Source organism: Saccopteryx bilineata, chromosome 2 (genome assembly GCF_036850765.1).
Source record: "Saccopteryx bilineata isolate mSacBil1 chromosome 2, mSacBil1_pri_phased_curated, whole genome shotgun sequence".
Lineage (NCBI taxonomy): Eukaryota > Metazoa > Chordata > Mammalia > Chiroptera > Emballonuridae > Saccopteryx > Saccopteryx bilineata.
In genome coordinates, this window is record NC_089491.1 from 160,662,295 (window position 1) to 160,682,689 (window position 20,395).

General features: G+C 40.2%; 1 protein-coding gene across 1 annotated transcript in view; it reads left to right on the forward strand.

The window, feature by feature from the left end:
* Nucleotides 1-7,584: 7,584 nt before the first annotated feature.
* Nucleotides 7,585-20,395, forward strand: part of BRCA2 (BRCA2 DNA repair associated) — a 75,609-nt gene continuing 62,798 nt past the window's right edge. The window contains exons 1-7 of the mRNA XM_066258262.1: nucleotides 7,585-7,720; nucleotides 8,295-8,400; nucleotides 10,582-10,827; nucleotides 17,635-17,743; nucleotides 18,866-18,915; nucleotides 19,006-19,046; nucleotides 19,608-19,719. Coding sequence (XP_066114359.1) covers nucleotides 8,334-8,400; nucleotides 10,582-10,827; nucleotides 17,635-17,743; nucleotides 18,866-18,915; nucleotides 19,006-19,046; nucleotides 19,608-19,719 — 625 coding nt within the window. The 5' untranslated portion in view covers nucleotides 7,585-7,720; nucleotides 8,295-8,333. The remainder of the gene's footprint in view (nucleotides 7,721-8,294; nucleotides 8,401-10,581; nucleotides 10,828-17,634; nucleotides 17,744-18,865; nucleotides 18,916-19,005; nucleotides 19,047-19,607; nucleotides 19,720-20,395) is intronic.

The window sequence follows — 20,395 nt, forward strand, 5'->3', positions numbered from 1 at the left end:
GTGTAAGTGAAACAAGATTTTGGCTTTGCTAATTTGGAACTCCGGTGTGTAGGTAGGACCAACTACTATGCTGTTCGAAACTAGTCTCCACATTTGGTGGTGTTCTCGGGAAGAAACCTGAGTAGGGACTGAGTTGATACTGAGCTGATCAGTCCCCTCTCAGGACTTTCAGGGATAGCTTTGTATTTGTCAAGATCTCAGTCTTTGTTTTTAATGTCTGTCTAGAAACCCCTGGTTTAAAGCAATCTCTGGTGCCACAACCTGCATGCACCTGAAAGGCCACTAGGGGGAGCCCCTCCCTTGTCTATAAAGTTTTGTCTTTGTTCATCAGAAAACTATACGATATAATTTTAATTGAAATATAGCACACTCATTTAAATTTATTAACTGTAATTTATATGTAAAGTCTTTGTTTAATGTCTAAATGTGTCTAATTTTAAGGCCTGGCTTGAGTTTTGTGTCAAAATTGGAAGTTTCTGAATAAAAAGCAATCTTAAGTGGTGAATTGTTCTCTTTGTTCTCAAATTCTAGCTTCAGGGGGCCCTGTTAGATTTCTCCCCTGAAGAAATTATTCTTTTCTGTTGGCTTCTTCCCCTTGTCTTGTGTAATAATTAGTACCTCTATAGTCAAACACCCCTTATTCTGGGTGCTAGTTAATTATCTGTCTCATCTTTCTTGTTTTTATCGGTGCACTAATTTCTGGATTTTCCTGAAGTAGTTTTAATTTTGTAATTAGTAGCCTTAGCTATTAAATATGGGAGGAGGGGCCAGTTCACAGAAGACTCCTTTAGGTTGTCTTTTAAAACACTTTCAAGAAGCTTATGAAGACAACCATGGGTATGGAATTAAGTGGTCTAAGAGAAGGCTTCGCACTCTCTGTGAATCAGAATGGCCAAATTTGGGGATAGGATGGCCATCAACGGGAACTTTTAATCTCCAGCTAGTAAGGGAAGTATGGAATATCATAACTGAGGATCCAGGCCACCCTGATCAGTTTCCATACATTGATCAATGGCTAAATTTAACAATAGATCCACCACAATGGCTAAAAGGTTGTTCAATACAGAAAGGGCGCTCCATCTTCCTAGTCCAGCCAGATTTATATCTAAGACAAAAAGGGGATTCGAGAGAAAGAATTAGAACTCCATTAGGAAAAGATCAATGTGTGTATTGCAATAGGGAATACGCCTGGGAAAGTGTTTCTCCAGCCTCTAGGGCACCTTTTTGGCTGAGAGAGCCATGAATGCCACATATTTTAAAATGTAATTCCATGAAAGCTATACAACGACCCCTGTACCTTATACATTATCCAATAAAAATTTGGTGTTGTCCCGGAGGACAGCTATGATTGGCCCCAGCCACCCGCAACCATGAACATGAGTGGTAGGAAACGAATGGATTGTAATACATGAGAATGTTTTATATTTTTAAAGTTATTTTATTTAAGATTTGTCTGCGAGCCAAATGCAGCCATCAAAAGAGCCACATCTGGCTTGCGACCCATAGGTTCCCAACCCTTGCTCTAGGGGAAAGGGCTGGCAAGCAAGCGATTTGAATGGAAGAAGAGTAAAAAGCCAAGCAGGGACACGCGGTGTGCGAAGCGAGGGGGTGGGGCCCCGGCTGAGGAGAGGCGAAGGTATGCATGCTCCTCCTCCTCACCGTCATTCTTCAGCCTCAGCCTTAGCACAGCACCCGAGCAGAAGGCAAACAGCAAACAGCAAACGAAGCACTAAGAGACAAACCCGCTGCCACCTCCATTAGGAGCAAAGGGGAAAAGTACTAGAGAAAGAGTGGGGTAACTGAAGGAAATATAGAATAAAAACTAGTTTCAAATATCCACCTACTAACCAAAGAAGTTTTGCTCATTTAGAAAATACAGGGTAGAAATAGTATTTAAAAAAATCTTAAAGAATTTAAAAATTAGCAAACCATGGGTGTGGACCTTGCTAGTTAATTGTCAATTTCTTTTTTTTTTTATAATTTTTATTTTATTTTAAGAAACAGCGACAGAGAGAGTCAGAGAGAGGGATAGATAGGGACAGACAGGAATGGAGAGAGATGAGAAGCATCAATCATCAATAACTAAAGTATCATTTTCGTTGTGATACTTTAGTTATTCACTGATTGCTTTCTCATATGTGCCTTGACCATGAGGCTACAGCAGACCAAGTAACCCCTTGCTCAAGCCAGCAACCTTGGGTCCAAGCTGGTGAGCTTTTTTTTTTTTTTTTTTGCTCAAGCCAGATGAGTCCACACTCAAGCTGGCGACCTCGGGGTCTCGAACCTGGGTCCTCCGCATCCCAGTCTGACGCTCTATCCACTGCGCCACCACCTGGTCAGGCAATTGTCAGTTTCTTAAATTAAATTGCAGCTCCAGGAGTAATAGAATCATAAGTAACAGAATTAAAAAGGAATAGGATTATCAAAGATGGGCCCTCCGTAGGTTTGGGGATAATGGCTTGTTGCCCTCCACTGGTGTAAAAATTATAGAAAAGTTTCAACACTCTCCCACAGGCCGAGGGAGTGTTGGGTCCTCTACAAGTCTCTCAGTTCCTTTGTGTGGCATAATTGTTGTCTAATGAGGGAGGCATAGAGTTCATGAGGAGACCCACTGCGTTAGCCATAATAAAAATTGTAAAAGAATTTTCAGAAAATTGCGGGGAAATTAGAAACCTCATATAGGCTAAAGCAGCCCACTGTCAGGAAGGTAAATTTATAAAATTGTATTTTAATTTGCTGCTTTTATTGTAAGAAATAAAGCTAGACAGCTGCCGGGGGGGAGGGAATAAAAGTTGGTTTAGAAATGGCGGGTCCAAACACCCACCGGTCCGCACCACCTCTCCTACGGCAGCCATGTCCCTAATCCGGCGGCAACGGAAAAGGGAACCTTGGGAAGGTTAGACGCCGCTTTGGGACTAAGCGCAGAGCCTCGCCACTGCTGCCATCCTGCACTTTGCCAGGCTGGGGTTCACCTAGCCTCGGGTCGTGCAAAAGGGACAGGCACCTCAGATGCCTCTTCCTCTTCCCCCTTTCCTAAGAACCCTGGGGGCAAACTGCCTCTCATAAACAACTAGCGGGCCACATAGGCCTTTTGCCCTCTTAGGAATAGCTCTCCAGTGGAGTGCCATGTGTGGCCCTGCCTCAGTAGGATATGTGCCTACCTATATGAAATGATGGTGACATGAACGAGCCCATGGAGGAACATCAGGATGAACTCTCAACTGAGCATTTGAAGGAGCTAGAGATGATGCAACATACAGAGCTTCTGCAAGAGATTAGTAGTGAGGAGGAGGTAGAGTCGGAGGAAGTGATTTCTGCAAGTGAAATGAAAGACATGCTGGCAATGTGGGAGAAGCTTTCGAGTTTCATTGAAAAGAAACACCCAGAAAAAAGTTTCAACTGGTCGTTCTTCAGCACTTTTTAATGACACTTGTCACATTTCCATACATTTTAAAAGGCAGGCAAAAGCAAACCTCTTTGGATCGATTTTTATTCAAAAGTCCTGAAAGTGAAAGTGCCGAAAGTGCAGCCAAAAAGGCAAAAACATGTGATGATTAAATGAAAAATACATAATGTTAAGCTTAGTTAAGTTTAAAGTTAAGAAAGTGCATTTTTTTTTACAATTTTTGTGGTTTCATTTTAAGTAAAAGTGCAGTTTTAGTTTTGTTTAAAGTGAAGAAAATGCAGTTTAGTTTACATTTAGTGTTAAGAAAGTGCAGTTTTAGTTTACGTGTCTACAGTGCCTGCATCCCTCCCTCCCTCCCTCCTCTTCCGCCATTCACCTCCGTCAGCCGTGCTCGTCTGTCTCCAAGGTAAGAATACAGTACTAAATAACACTTTTTTTCTTTATTTCATATATTTTGTTATGCATTGGTAAAGTATACATGTGTGTGTCTTAATTAAAAATGTCCTTTTTTATAATTTTGGATAGTTTGGGGATGTTTCACAGGGCTGGGACGGATTAAATCTATTTCAGTTATTTTAAATGGGAGAAATTTGTTTGATATACGAGTTGACTGACTGACAAGCTCGGTTACAGAACGAATTAAACTCGTATCTCAAGGTACCACTGTATTAACATTTAGGACTGGGGACTGTAGCCTTCCATTTATTATAATGATGTCGGTGCTTAACTCTACCAAGGTCTCTTCCATCTTTTGTCTGAGTGGATGGCCTACTTTATATTAAACCCACATAGGCAGTTTTGATCTCAGAAAATATAGTATGTTCCCTGTTCTTTATCTCCCCTGTTTTGTTGGCTATCAGCATATAAAAAATTTTCTCATCCTCAAACAAGATGGCATCTATCCTAGTTTTGGGGGGTATGGGCTAAGACTAGTGAATGACAAAAGGGAGGAGTAGGTGGTAGAATCACATGGTACCTAGTTTTCAATCATTTTTTTCTCCAATCTCTACTGAGGTTGCATGAATTTCACACATATGACACGTTTCCATGGGTGTATTCAGATTTCAGTTTAGAGCATAAAAGGTGGGCTTTGAGTTATATACAGTGGGACAGTCGCAGGGCTAACCCTCTCTGGCTCAAGAAAGCACATCAGGTTGCTATGAAACAACATTATTGTTGACATAGCTTTGAATCCATTCTAATTTATTTAAAAAATGATTCTAAAACTTAGATTTGAATCTTTGCTTCCTCTACCATATTAACAGTTACTACTGATGAGTTCTTTATACTGCTTCAGAGCTCTGTGCTTCATTCTTTTTTTTGTTGTTGTATTTTTCTGAAGTTGGGGAGGCAGTTAGACAGACTCCCGCATGCGCCCGACTGGGATCCACCCGGCATGCCCACCAGGGGGCGATGCTCTGCCCATCTGGGGCGTTGCTCTGTTGCAAATAGAGCCATTCTAGCGCCTGAGGCAGAGGACACAGAGCCATCCTCAGCGCCCGGGCAAACTTTGCTCCAATGGAGCCTTGGCTGCAGGAGGGAAAGAGACAGAGAAGAAGGAGAGGGGGAGGGGTGGAGAAGCAGATGGGCGCTTCTCCTGTGTGCCCTGGCCGGGAATCGAACCGGGACTCCTGCACGCCAGGCCGATGCTCTACCACTGAGCCAACCGGCCAGGGCCCGTGCTTCATTCTTTTGGCCCTGAAATTTCATCTGGAATATGGTATTATAACACTTCTTGAGGTATTGTCTTCCAGGAGCCATCCTCCTCCTCTTCCTTTTTTTTTTAAACTGTGTATTTGTTTGCCTAGAATATTGAATGTATTTCCCATTCTCCCTGGCAACTAGGTGTGGCCATCTAAGTTCTGACCAAGTGGGTGTAAAGGACAGGGCACATGCAACTTCTGAGGAGTGTTCTCAAAGGACAGGGACGCACCTATAGTTGTCCTTCTGTGTTCCCGGTGACTAGAACGTAGACACCATGGTTGGAACTGAGCACCTATCTTGGACCATCAGGAGGAAGTGATGTGTTGAAGACAGCAGAGTCTGAGGATAGAAAGAACCACAATCAATTATGAGAATAGAGCTGTTTACCAGTTTGGATAGCTTACCCTGCAGACTTTATTTACTTGGGGGATGGAAATAGAGGTAAAATTTTATCTATTTTAACCAATGTTGAGTTTTCTGTACCCACCAAACCCAATCCTGATGGATTCACTGAGTCTTTCAACATTGCTGTAAGAATGAAAGGAGATAATGAATATAAAGTGCTTAGCAGTTTGTCTGGCATTAACTAAGAAGGCAATCATGTTTGTCCAAAGCCATGAAACAGGCTGTTAGAATTTGATTTTGAGAACTTTAAAAGGTGTGGAAGGACCAGACCACTCGTTTCTATTTTGGGCAACTGTACTAATTTTTACTTCTTTGAAGTTGATTGATTTTTATTGCTTCTAAATTTATGAACTTTTAGATAAAATCTTCCTGATTTTATTTAAAAATGAGACTATTTAAACTTACTTTATAGGCTTTACAGAATTAAACAAAATGGTGCTATATACTAGGTATATACTAAGTGCTTTATAAATGGCTATTATCCAGGTGGGATGGTTAATATTATGTGTGAACTTAACTGGGCCATGGTGCCCTGATATTGAGTCAAACATTATTCTAGATCAGGGGTCAGGAACCTATGGCTCGTGAGCCAGATGTGGCTTTTTTGATGGCTGCATCTGGCTTGCAGACAAATCTTTAATAAAAAAAATGTTAAAAATATAAAACATTCTCATGTATTACAATCCATTCATTTCCTACCGCTCATGTTCATGGTTGCGGGTGGCTGGGGCCAATCACAGCTGTCCTTTGGGACAACACCAAATTTTTATTGGATAATGCGTAATGTACGCGGGTCATTGTATGGCTCTCACAGAATTACATTTTAAAATATGTGGCGTTCATGACTCTCTCAGCCAAAAAGGTTCCTGACCTCTGTTCTAGATGTTTCTGTGAGGGTGTTTTTGGATTGGATTAACATTTAAATCAATGGGCTTTCAGTACAGCAAATTATTCTCTATAATTCAAGTGGGACTCATTCAATCAGATGAAGGACTTAACAGAACCAAGACTGATCTATCTGGAGCATAAAAGAGATCCCACCTTCAGACAGCCTTTCTCCTTGAACTGTGACTGTTCCCTGAGTTTCCAGCATGCCAGCTTTGGACTCACCAAGCCTCCATCATTGCATGAGCCAATGTTATACACATCCAGTGGTGGGATTCAGCCAATTCGCTCTGGTTTGGCAGAACTGATACCTAACTTTTTTGTTGTTCAGCGGATGGGTTGTTAAAGTGGCACTTATAATCAGGGTTCTCTCTAAGATGGGCGCCTGGGTGATTTCACATCCACCCACTGTGAAATCACAAATTTACGTCCTTAACTCTTTTTTAACGTTCAACTGTGCAATAGCGTATTCTAAGCGCCATAGTAATAATGTTCATAACGCCCACAGGTGAAAAATATTGCAAGTGAGGACACCAATCAAGAAGCAATATGGAAATAAATAACGGCTTTATTGTTTGTCAGGTATTAATATTTTTTCAGTTTTAAAACTAGTAACAATCTAGTTTTGTGTACCTCTTTTATTATTCTTATTTAAGTATTAAATGCATGAAACATTAAGCTACTTTTCGGTATATCTTTTTTTATATCTAAAACGGTCATTAGGGCAGAGAACCAGTTGTTAAATTATTTGGATCCCACCACTGACTTGACCTCTACTTTACTGGCACCACAGGGCTAGAGCCGAAGTCCTCAAGCTTCACATGTTGGCCAGTCCATTCCACAGGGACCAGCGGCCAGAAACGGGTCATCCTCCGCTGAAGGCTGCGCTGGGCTTCCAAGGTTGGCGAATGCTAGGCCTGAAGAGGGGCCTCTGAGATAGCACAGCGGCGCGCCCGGCCTGGAGCAAGAGATGAGGCGGCGGGAGTGCACACGACAAGTGCACACGCACACAGGGCGGCCTCCCGAGGGTTCCGTGATGAGCCGCCACCCTGTCCCATCACAGCGCTGCGGCTGGATACTCGCACAAGGACCTGGGGCTCGCACCCAGCCTGACTTCCGGGCGGCGCGCGCACTGCGTGTAGCGTCATGACGCCATCGAGTGACGTGTGGGAGCGCGGCTTTGGCGCCAGTGTATGAAAGCGGACGCGGGCGACTTACTGCTCCGTGTACGTCAGGGTGGAGGTTCGCCACCCGAAAAGCCCGCGGAGCCCGGAGTCGGTGGGGTGCCGCGCCGACCGGAAGAGCGGCATCTTGGAGGTGGTTAGTGCTTCCGTGGGGTGCGGGCGCGAACCCCGATGATGCCTCGTGAATGGGGACGGTAGACCGTCCCTTCCGTCCCTCCCGGAGGCTCGGTCCCTCCCCTGGGACAAGAGGTCCCGCCACCCGCTCGGGGCTGGGCACCTAGCTGCAGCAGTTGTTCCAGTCTGAAGCCTCCTTGCATACGATCGTTACTTTTCTGGAATGTTGGGTGCTGGGCTGGGTTTTGCGCTTCCGGCGCTGCGTCCGCGCCTCTTCACCTCAGCTGGTCGCTGATTTGAATTGGCGCCTAATGGGAGCCCTCGCGGCCCGTGACGAGTTAATGTGATTAAAGTTATCGGAAGTGCTGTTTGGAGTCGCGCTTGTCCCGTTTCTAATGCTGGACGGGACTGTGACCGCTGTGTTGGGCAGCACAAATACACAGGGCTCCCACCGTCGCAGCGAGTGCGTTGTCCCAAAGGTTGGGACCGAGATCAAGCTTTTGTGTCACCTTAGGCAACTGCACCCTCTTCTAAATGCTACCTCACAGTCACTTAAGGACCCCACCCCGTGAAGTGTGTACTTTTCTCCTTTGCAGACTCAGTTTTGAAGCGCAGCAGTAATATTGTAGAGAAAAATGCCTATTGGATGCAAAGAGAGGCCAACTTTTTTTGAAATTTTTAAGACGCGATGCAGCCAAGCAGGTACGGATAAATTTTATATAAATTGATCAATTGCGGTGAGCAAAGGTTTTCAGAAAAATAAGTAAATATGTATGGCTGCTGGAAAGAATCCAGTGCCTCACGTTTTTGTTTACACTATAAACTGTACTTTATGGAGTCATAACTCCAGTTAAGAGAACAAACATTTATAGTTATGAAATGGTAAGAAACTGTATAGAACCTGGGAAAATAAAGAGGAGACTGGTCCCTTGGCTAGCGGTAGAATTGTTTTGCAGAATGTCCAGCAAATGAGAATTATTAGCAGTTGTTACTTTGTAGAAGTTACCAATTCTTTTTATCTGAGAACTCCTTACTCTCCTGAAAATGATTGAGGGTCTCAAAGAGCTTTTCTTTATGTAGGTTGCCATATTAGAAATTAAAACTAAAAACTTTTAAAAAATATCTAATAACTTACTTAAGAAATAACACAAATCCAGTGCATATTAGCATGAATGACATTTTTATAAAAGATAAATATATTCAAAAAAGAGTGGCATAGTTTTATAATTTTGCCATTCTCTTTAATATCTTGCTTAATAGAGGACAGCTAGATTCTCATCTGTATTTAGACTGTATCTAGTCTTTTGCAACATGTTTCTTTAGTAGAAGTCTGTGAAGAAAACCCAGCTACATGCAGCAATGTATTTGGGGGGGAGGAGTATTTTAATAATCTTCAGTTAATTGTGGGTGTTTTTCTTCCCTACTACACCAACATTTAAGTGGTAGTTTCTTAAAAATTGCAATGTAGAATCTGAAACCATGTAATGAACTGTTCATACTCTTGTTACATTAAATCCTATTAGTCTTTCTGCACTTTGAATGACTCTTTTATCCATATTGTAACATGCATTGATTATTTGGAAAGTTCCTGTGTTCTAAATTACACAGATATACTATATATTAACATTGTGTAAAACAGTATTTTAAATATCATATTTGTTAGTTCACTGGAGGATATCAAACTGGCAGAGCCTGGTGAAGTTGAACAAAATTCTAAATCTAATTTGAAAGTTTAGCATTATACCATTGACTGTTGTTTTCCTTCAGTGACAGGCTCATTTGATTGATTTTTGAAAAAAGGTATCAAATCACCCAACTCAGAATGACTTAGTTTGTCATTCTTTCTAGATAAAGTGGCTTTCTATGAAAAAAGTGCTAATTCAGCTCACAACTCATCATCTGAGTGCTTTTATAGACAACTATTGCAGTTAAATATGCTTTTAATTTTGTCAACAGAATATTAAAAGATATGTTTTTTAATGTTAATATTGAGCTTTAATAAAACTAATTTTTACCACTTCATTATGGCCTTTTTTTTATGATTGCATGGTGATAAAGAATACAGTGATTAGTACAGTTTGTTGCCACTGCCTTGACTTGTGCAAAGGCATCATCAGTTTCATGCAATAGTGCAGTTGACTTTATGGACCTCTTGAAAAGGTCTTGGGGACTTTCCTCTAATTGGTCCACATACCACACTTTTAAAACCACTACTTTTTTTTTTTTTTTTTTAATTAAGTGAGAGGAAGGAAGACAGAGACAGAGTCCCACATGTACCCTGACCGGGATCCACTGGCAAGTACCCTATCTGGGAATGCTCTGCCCATCTGGAGCCTTGCTCTGTTGCTCAGCAACTGAGCTATTTTTAGCCCCTGAAGCTGACAGGTTTTGACCAACCCAGCTATCCTCAGCACTGGGGCCATACTCAAACCATCGAGCCATTGGCTGTGGGAGGGGAAAAGGAAGAGAAGAGGGAGGAGATAGAAGCAGATAGTCACTTCTGTGTACCCTGACCAGGAACTGAACCCAGGACGTCCATATCCCAGGTCGATGCTCTATTCACTGAGCCACCAACTGGGGTCATGACTGTGGAATGCATTCTTACTCTGGTTTTTGTTTCTGAATTGTGAATATAAAGTAAGGAAATCTTTAGAAGAGCTAATATAATTAAGAGCTATTTCCTTGTAGCTTTTGTAAATTTGTTGTACTACAAATTCATAAGCAAAAAGATGAATGATCCTGTTTAATTAATGTGCTTTAACAAAAGTCATCTATGTCTAAATCTCAAACATCCTTTTCTTTATTATGATCTTTTCCTTACTGTGATCATGAATTTTTCTGTCTCGGATTAAAACCAAGATGAGATTTTTATTTTTCTTACAGATTTAGGACCAATAAATATTAATTGGTTTGAAGAACTTTCTTCAGAAGCTCCACCATATAATTCTGAAATTGCAGAAGAATTGGAATATAAAATTAGCAGTTATGAACCAAACCTATTTAAAACACCGCAAAGGAAATCTTATCATCAGTTGGCTTCAACTCCGGAACTATTTAAAGAGCAAGGCCTAATTCTGCCACTGTACCAATCTCCTTTAAAAGAACTAGATAAGGACAGGTTAAACTTAGGTAAGTAATATGATGTAAACTAGGGAAAAATATGAAGTGGGAATTCTGACAAGCCTGTACTAAGAATCCTGTTCTCTGTCATTAACTGTCATACTGGTCAAATCAACCTCTCTGGCTTCACTTTCCCCGCCTAAAAAAATGAAGATGATGAAAACAATATCTGATACGTTTGGATTAAGTAAAATACTGTTTCTTTTTCTCCCTCCTTTGACTAATATATTCTACCTACTAAGTCATATCTTTCCTATACCAAAAGAAACCCCCAAATCCATAGGACTTAATATTAATTACACTAAACTATATTTCTGCAGTCTCTCACAGAGGACAGAGATTATTTTTATCAGTTTGCTATAAATCTCTTGATTTGATAGCAGTTTTTCTGACTTATGTACCAGATAGTTTCAGTTAATCAAATATTGGTCATTTAAATATTTATTACCTGCTTAATGTAAGAGTCTCTCCCTTTGGAGTATTGTTCACTAATAAAGGGAATTAACAGTACGCAGATAAATTATAACTTAAGGTTGAATGTGGTATCTGGCACAAGTAAAGTACAAAAAATACAGTGAGAGTTAAAAAGAAAATATACTGTATTTCCCCATGTATAAGATGCACTCCTCTTTGAAAAATATGGGGTCTAAAAGATGGGTGTGTCTTATACAGTGGTTGTGGCATTTCAAATGCCATAGATGGAACTGAGGACAAGGCAGTATATGAAGATAGTGATTCATCATCAGACACAGATGAGGACAAGCTAATGGATGGGAGTTTTGACAGTGATGAGAGTTATATAAATGTTATGATGCACAAAACTTTAGTTCAGTAACTTTATGTAATACTTTTTTTCAAATTTCGGGCCCCAAAATTAAGGTGTGTCTTATACATGAGAGCATTTTATACATAGGGAAATATGGTAAATTGTATTGGGGGAATTAGGAAAAATGATACATTTGAATTAAAATTTGAAAGTAGGTAAGATTCAGGAAATTGAAAATGGAACAGTGATAGTGTTCTAAGCAGAGGGAAAACATGAGGAAGAATATACAATTTAAGAGAATAGCAGATAATTCAGATCATTTGGAGTGTTGAATCTGACAGGGACCAATAATAACTGAAGGTTATAAAGAGCAGATTAGAGGCGGGCATCAAAACGCTAGGCTAACAAAAGTGAATTTATTTGATTGGCTGTCAAGTAGAGATATCACATGGAAATTTGATCATTCTACTTCCTACTTCAGACCTTGAATTACCTCCCTTTTGCCCTCATGATAAAATCGAGACTCCTTAATGCAGGGGTCAGGAAACTTTTTGGCTGAGAGAGCCATGAACACCACATATTTTCAAATGAATTCTGTGAGAGCCATACAACAACCCGTGTATGTTACGCATTATCCAATAAAAATTTGATGTCCTGGAGGACAGCTGTGATTGGCTCCAGCCACCCGCAACCATGACATAAGCGGTAGGAAATGAATGGATTATAATACATGAGAATGTTTTATAATTTTTTAACGTTATTTTATTTTATTAAAGATTTGTCTGCAAGCCAGATGCAGCCATCAAAAGAGCCACATCTGGCTCACGAGCCATAGGTTCCCGACCCCTGCCTTTATGTGATTACAAGGTCATTTTTAAAATGGCCTTTGACCTCTAGGAAGTTAGTTTTGTATGGGAGAAATCTAGATAAATAAAGGCAGTCCCCAGGTTATGAATGAGATAGGTTCTGTAGGTATGTTCTTAAGTTGAATTTGTAAGTTGGGACAGGTAAATTTACCTGCTAAATGCAACTTAGATGTTTATCTTAACAATATTTATTTTTACCTTTCTGTGCATATAAATACCTAAATACTTTCAAACCCACAGAAGCTATTTTGTTTGTAACCCGGGGACTGCCTGTCCACTAGTGTGGTACATGTTACAACAGGAGCTTGTACACAGTACTGTGTTGTTGGCATAATGAAGAGAGTAGCCATGGGTCTTAATGTGGTCAGGAAAAGCTCTGAACGAGTTGATGCTGCGTCTACTAAAACTTGGAAGATACACCTAGAGCCAGTGGTTTATTCTCAAAATGTAATCTTCTGGAATGGTCTATTCTTAACCAGGGAAGGATAGGGATGAATTAATACAGTCATTTGACTCACTGCAGAGGAGCTAGTGTTTTAAAGGTTATAATGAATAAATAATAACATTGACTGTAAACAAGACATTTTGCTTTTAAGTTTGCTTTTAATTCAGTATTGAAATGTAAGACTTAAGGTGTTTTTAACCTACTTTGTCCTAATGTTTAATGTATTTTTTTTAAAGATTTTATTTATTGATCTTAGAGAGAAAGGTGGAGTGAGGGGAGCAGGAAGCAGGAACCATAGTTGCTTCTCATATGTGCCTTGACCAGGCAAACCCAGGGTTTCAAACTGGCAACCTTAGCATTCCAGGTCGATGCTTTATCCACTGCACCACCACAGGTCAGGCTAATGTATTATTTTTTTTAAAAGAATTATCCCTGAAGTTCTTTGGGAACTGATCTTCTTAGCAGCCCTTCATTTCGCATAAAATGTAAGTCATCTTACCATTACTCAACTTATGTATGAGGTTCTCAAGTTATTTGGGAAAGGCTTATTTTGGGATACACTTATTTTTGCCTGGTTCATTTTTTTCTTTTATTCTTTACAGTTGGGTTTCTTTTTATTGTTGAGCTAATATTGATACTTTATTACTAACTAAAGTTCTCTGTGTATATTACAGTTTCTTTATACAGGTCTGAATTTATTTATTTATTTATTTATTTATTTATTTATTTATTTATTTTTGCTTTATTCCAAAGCTGGAAAGGGGAGGCAGTCAGACAGACTCCCACATGCGCCTGACCGGGATCCACCCGGCACGCCCACCAGGGGGCGATGCTCTGCCCATCCAGGGCGTCGCTCTGTCGCGACCAGAGCCAGTCTAGCACCTGAGGCAGAGGCCACAGAGCCATGCCCAGCACCAGGGCCATCTTTGCTCCAATGGAGCCTTGGCTGCGGGAGGGGAAGAGAGAGACAGAGAAGAAGGAGAGGGGGAGGGGTGGAGAAGCAGATGGGCGCTTCTCCTGTGTGCCCTGGCCGGGAATCGAACCCAGGACTTCTGCACGCCAGACCGACGCTCTACCACTGAGCCAACCGGCCAGGGCTGCATTACATACTTATCAAAAATTCAGACCTGGCCAGGGCTGCATTACATACTTATCAAAAATTCAGACCTGGCCAGGGCTGCATTACATACTTATCAAAAATTCAGACCTGGGGGCCCTGGCCGGTTGGCTCAGTGGTAGAGCGTCGGTCTGGCGTGCAGAAGTCCCGGGTTCGATTCCCGGCCAGGGCACACAGGAGAAGCGCCCATCTGCTTCTCCACCCCTCCCCCTCTCCTTCTTCTCTGTCTCTCTCTTCCCCTCCCGCAGCCAAGGCTCCATTGGAGCAAAGATGGCCCTGGCGCTGGGCATGGCTCTGTGGCCTCTGCCTCAGGCGCTAGACTGGCTCTGGTCGCGACAGAGCGACGCCCTGGATGGGCAGAGCATCGCCCCCTGGTGGGCGTGCCGGGTGGATCCCGGTCAGGCGCATGTGGGAGTCTGTCTGACTGCCTCCCCTTTCCAGCTTCGGAATAAAGCAAAAAAAAAAAAAAAGAAGTATGTAATGCCATTACAGTATCATGCAAAGTAGTATCATTGCCTTAAAATCCAATGCTCCAGCTTGACCAGGTGGTCGCACAGTGCATAAAGCGTCAGACTGGGATGCTGAGGACCCAGGTTCGAGACCCCAAGGTCACCAGTTTGAGCGTGGGCTCATCTGGTTTGAGCAAAGCTCACCAGGTTGGACCCAAGGTTGCTGGCTTGAGCAAGGGGTTACTCAGTCTGCTGTAGCCCCACAGTCAAGGCACATATGAGAAGGCAATCAACGAACAACTACAGTGCCACAACGAAAAATTGATGCTTCTCATCTCTCTCCCTTCCTGTCTGTCTGTCCCTATATCTGTCCCTCTCTTTGACTCTATCTCTCTCTGTAAATAATAAAATTTTTTTTTAAAATCCTGTGCTTCAATTTACTGCCACTATCCTCTCCCAATCCCCCTGAACCCCTGATTTTTTTTACTGTGTATGGTTTTGCCTTTTCCAAAATGTCATATGCTTAATTGGAATCGTACAGTATGTAGCCTTTTCAGATTGGCTTCTTTCACTTAGCAATATAAGATTTATCTACGCCCTGGCTGTGGTATGTAGGCCATTGCTCAGTGGTACAGCATCAATCTGGTGTGTGGAAGTCCTGGGTTCTATTTGTGGTCAGGGCACATGGGAGAAGTGACTATCTGCTTTTCCCACCCTTCCCCTTGTTTCTCTTTCACTTCCCCTCCACAGCAATAGCTCAATTGATTTGAGCATGTGGGCTCCAGCTGCTGAGGATGGCTCTGTGGAGCCTCCACCTCAGGTACTTAACATAGCTGGATTGTGAGCATCAGCCCCAGATGGCAGAGGATCAGCCCCAGACGGGTTGCCAGGTGCATCCTGTTTGGGATGCATGCGAGAGTTTGTCTATCTCCCCTCCTCTCTCTTAAAAAGAAAAAAGATTTATCCATGTCTTCATGACCTGATGGATCATTTCTTTTTATCACTGAATAATGCTCTGTTGTATGAATGTACCATTTTTACCCATTCACCAATTGAAAGACATCATATTAGTTACTTCCAAGACTGGCAGTTATTAATTCATGTTTTTTTGTGTGTGGACCTAAGTTTTTAATTCATTTGGGTATCTCCCAAGGATACCCAGTGGATCCTATGTTAGAATTATAATTTAAATAAGAAAGTACAAAATGCCACCCAGTGGCTGCACTATTTTGCATTCCCACCAGCAATGAATGAGAGCTCTTCTTGCTCCACATCCTCCCCAGCATTTGGTGTTACCTCTTTTGGGTTCTCATAATAGGTATGTATGTAGTAGTATCTAATTATTTGGTATGATTTTTTTTTTAAGTTTTTTTTCTTCTAATCAGGATCTTTTTAAAGTGAATGAGGGAAGGTAAAATTTCACAATTCAGGTTTAGATAGTATTTAACATCTTTAAAAGTTTTATGAGAAGAAGGTTTGATATTTTGTTGAAGTGAGAATTTTAATTTACATGTACATTTGGCTTATTAGAGATTATATCTATTCAGTTACTTAAGAAATGAGAATATAATGCAGTGTTTTGTGTATACACTACAAATAGTTTTCCATTTGATCTTTGCTTGCTTTATTAACAGTGCTAACAGCTTATTTTCCATAAAGCTTCTCTAAGTTAAGGATTAGAAAATCAGTTAAAGCAACTATTTTTAAAAGCAACTTTAAAGAATAATAACATGTACCTCGAGTGCCTAATTTGTGATACAAAAAATAGGAATGTTGAAAAACTGTAGATTGGATTAGATCAGGGGTCTCAAACTCGCGGCCCGCCAAACAATTTTGTGCGGCCCACAGACTAATCCACAAAGTTCAAAATATTTTGGATAAAATTAAGTAAGCCTGGGGGCCTACTTGTATTTTTCATTTCTCTAGCATCCTAGCTAGATATTAGCTTAGTTAACAGCAGTTGTGATGCAAACTACACTTTCTGGTCGTTTTGTGACACTAAGTAAACTGCATGTACGATTGTGCTTGTTGTACTGATTTTTTTTTGTTTTCAACTGCAGTGAGAAAAGTGTTGCGTAACAGTTGCCTTTTGTAGACCTAGTGCGGCCCACCGAATGGCTGTGATCTTGCTCTGCGGCCCACATGCTGAGTTGAGTTTGAGACCCCTGGATTAGATAGAGCCACATACAGCTTTGGAAGTGCCGTCAGCATTATTGTCTGATAAAGTAGATGTTTCAACCGTAGGTGTGTTGCTATCTACAACCCACTTTTCTGATCCTTGCTAATTCATTCAGCCAATATTTGTGGAGTGACTTGAACATATCAGTTATTGTGGTTGGTAAGGATCCATGATAAGTAATACAAGATCTCTCTCTACCTCCAGGAACATATAGTCTAACGGGAAATGGGAACAGTGATTGATAAACTCTGCAGGGAACATATAGTAGGGGCACTCACTTAGTCTCACCTTAGAGGCCACTAAACTTTTCTGGAGGAGGTAGTTTCAAAATGGGAGCCTGAAAGAGGATGTTCCTGGTCAAGAGAAATAGAAACAGTTTTTACAAAGGCCTAGACTGAGAGAGATCGTTCTTGCAGGATATGCAAGTAGTTGGGTGTGGCTGAAAGGGTGAAAAAAATGTCTTCATAGAAATCTTAATCTCATCAGATTGTGAATGTCTTGTTACCAGGGAGTTTTGTTATGGAGTTTGAACTTGATCTTAAGAACAAGATCTTGAAAGGTTTTTAGCAGAAAAATATTGTCAGATTCAGTACCTTGCTGGGTTTTCAGGAAAATGTCTTTTCCCTTACCCTTCCATGATAGCATAATACTGTGTGTGGCTTAATAATAAGACATCACACATCCACTTTGTCTTGTACTTGGTGCACATTTGAAAATTTTTTCCACTGGTATATTCCAAACTCTTTGAAGTAAGCTGTATCTTGATTGCATTATTCAAAATGCCTGTGTATTATATCCTTATGATATGGTTGTTGAAATGGGGGCAGAAATCCCTTTTTGGGAGGAAGTGGCAAACTGAGAAGGCAGCTCCGGCTGAATTCCCCATATGTTCTCCTTCCGAGTTTAGATGCGACTTTGTTTTTAAATACTTCCAGAGAATGAAAATTCACAATGCAGAACGTATGTATCCTCACTGATTATTGTACTCTTTCAGGAAATAATTTTACCAATAGTAAGCATAAAAGCTGTTGCACAAAGAAGGCTAATGAAGATCAAGCAAATGATGTTACCAACTCACCGCTAAATTCTTGTCTTAGTGAAAGGTATGATGAAGCTATTATATTAAAATATTTCTATTAAACATTTTCGTACATATAATATTTGTTTTATAGAAATGTTTCTAATCCTAATATTTCACACTAAAAAATTTGATTAAGAGCCTGGTAGAGGATCTTCTATTTTTTTATCTTATTTTTATTAATTTTAATGCAGTGACATTGATAAATCAGGGTACATATGTTCCCAGAAAACATCTCCAGATTATTTTGACATTTGATTATGCTGTATACCCCTCACCCAAAGTCAAATTGTCTTCCGTCACCTTCTATCTGGTTTTCTTTGTGCCCCTCCCCTCCCCCAACTCCTCTCTCCCCTTCCTCGCCCCCTCCCAACTCCCCCACCCCACCCCCTGTTACTATCACATTCTTGTCCATGTCTCTGAGTCTCATTTTTATTCCCCATCTATGTATGGGTTCATATAGTTCTTAGTTTTTTCTGATTTACTTATTTCACTCCATATAATGTTATCAAGGTCCATCCATGTTATTGTAAATGATCCGATGTCATCATTTCTTATGGCTGAGTAGTATTTCTTAGTATATATGTACCAAAGCTTTTTAATCCACTCATCCTCTGACAGACACTTGGGCTGGATCTTCTATTTTTAAATAATATTCCTTTAGATTGAGTTCTTTACTACAATAATCTGTGCATTAGAAACATTTACCCTGTTTTTATTTTATAATGTTGAATTCACTGGTTTTCCTGTATACTCTGTGAAACTTTAAGGTAACCAAAATGCTAATGATAAAAAAAAATGCCTTTGAACCATCAATTTAAAATAAATTGTGTATTTTGAATCACTAAAGAGAATATGATGCTATTATAGATACATTTTACATAATTTTAAATTCAAAATATATAATTTTTAGCAGCTGAAATTTGAGTACTTTATACATTATTTTCAGTGGGCATTTGAAACAATATAGTGATTATTTAAGTCATGAAACATTTACTTTTAAAAAGTAATATAAAATATTGCAAAGTAGTATGATTCTAATAGTTGATATGACTGAGAGTACTTTTTTCCAGTAAGAGTAGTACAAATTTTTTTGCCATTTCTGTTCTCTTGAATAATGTGAGGGATTTGCTTTGTTTTGTTTTAGTCCTGGTGTTCTGCGATGTACCCATGTAACACCACAAAGAAAAATGTCAGGTATGATTAAATACAAGGCTTTTTATTTTTTAAATATTCTAAATTATAATAAAAATAAAACAGTAATATTTTTCCTTATTTCACCCACAGTGGCATGTGGAAGTTTATTTCATACACCAAAACTTATGAAGGTAAATGTTCTGTCCAATTTATTTTTGTTACGTAGTAATTAAGAATTTCTCAAGTGTCATATCTTTGCTCAGATTTACAAATATGTACCTATAAGCTTAATAGGCATTCAGTAAATGATAAAAATTAAGTGAATGAAAAAATATTCTTTTATTTATTTATTTTTTATTTTTTTATTCAATGAAAGGAAAGAGGCAGAGACAGACTCCCGCATGCACCCTGGCTGGGATCCACATGGCAAGGCCACTAGGGGCGAGGCTCTGCCCATCTGGGGCGTTGCTTCATTGCTCAGCAACCAAGCTCTTCTTAGTGCCTGTGGCAGAGGCCACTGAGCCATCCTCAGTGCCTCGGGCAAACTTGCTCCAGTTGAGCCATGGCTGCAGGAGGGGAAGAAAGAGAGAGAGAAAAGGGAGAGGGAGAGGGGTGGAGAAGCAGATGGGTGCCTCTCCTGTGTGCCCTAACCAGGAATTGAACCTGGGACATCATACGCAGGCTGATGGTCATATTCTTAAAAATATTCATCTATATCTTTCTGTGAAATAAACTGTTTTCTTCGTTTCCAGGGTCAGACACAGAAACATATTTCTGAAAGTCTAGGAGCTGAGGTGGATCATGATATGTCTTGGTCAAGTTCTCTAGCCACACCACCAACCCTTAGTGCAACTGTGCTCTTAGGTAATACCATCAAATGTTTTTTATAAGAGGTAAATGATGTTGATAAATTACCATCTCTACTTTCTCCTAAAAATAAAATAGGAAAAGGTAATTAAATAGTAATTGGATTAGATAATCCTGTCTTTGATTAGTGTATGAATTAAAAATAGTTTTATTTTATTTAGTGCAGACTGGTATAAATCAGAAGTACAATAGGCAGTATTCTAAGAAATCAGATTAATTTATATGTAAACCAGGATTTTCCATTTTGATTCCTCTTTAGCTGGGAATTTAGCTTTGCTCTGTTGTTGCTCAGATGCAATAATACAGGTAAAAGCATTGTGGAAAATTAAAAAGTGTTTAACATGTGACGTGACTTTAGACTGTATTATTTAAGTACAGTAAATGCTAAAGTCTCCAAGTGTTAGCTTTCAAGTCATGACCCCATGGCATCATCTGATTCTCCAGGTCTTAAGATCATAGTATTACCTTAGTGTTAGAATCCCCAAACCATGATTTCTTAACATCCAGTGAATGGTACTAAAGAAGCGAGTATAGCTTATTCAATATGTTGATTGACCTTTCTAAATACTGTACTTGGGTCAGTTCATTTTGTTTCATATGTGTCTTTTGTGTCTAACTGAAAAATATAAGTTTTTGCCTTAACTTTGTTATGTGATGTACAATGTGGTATAGG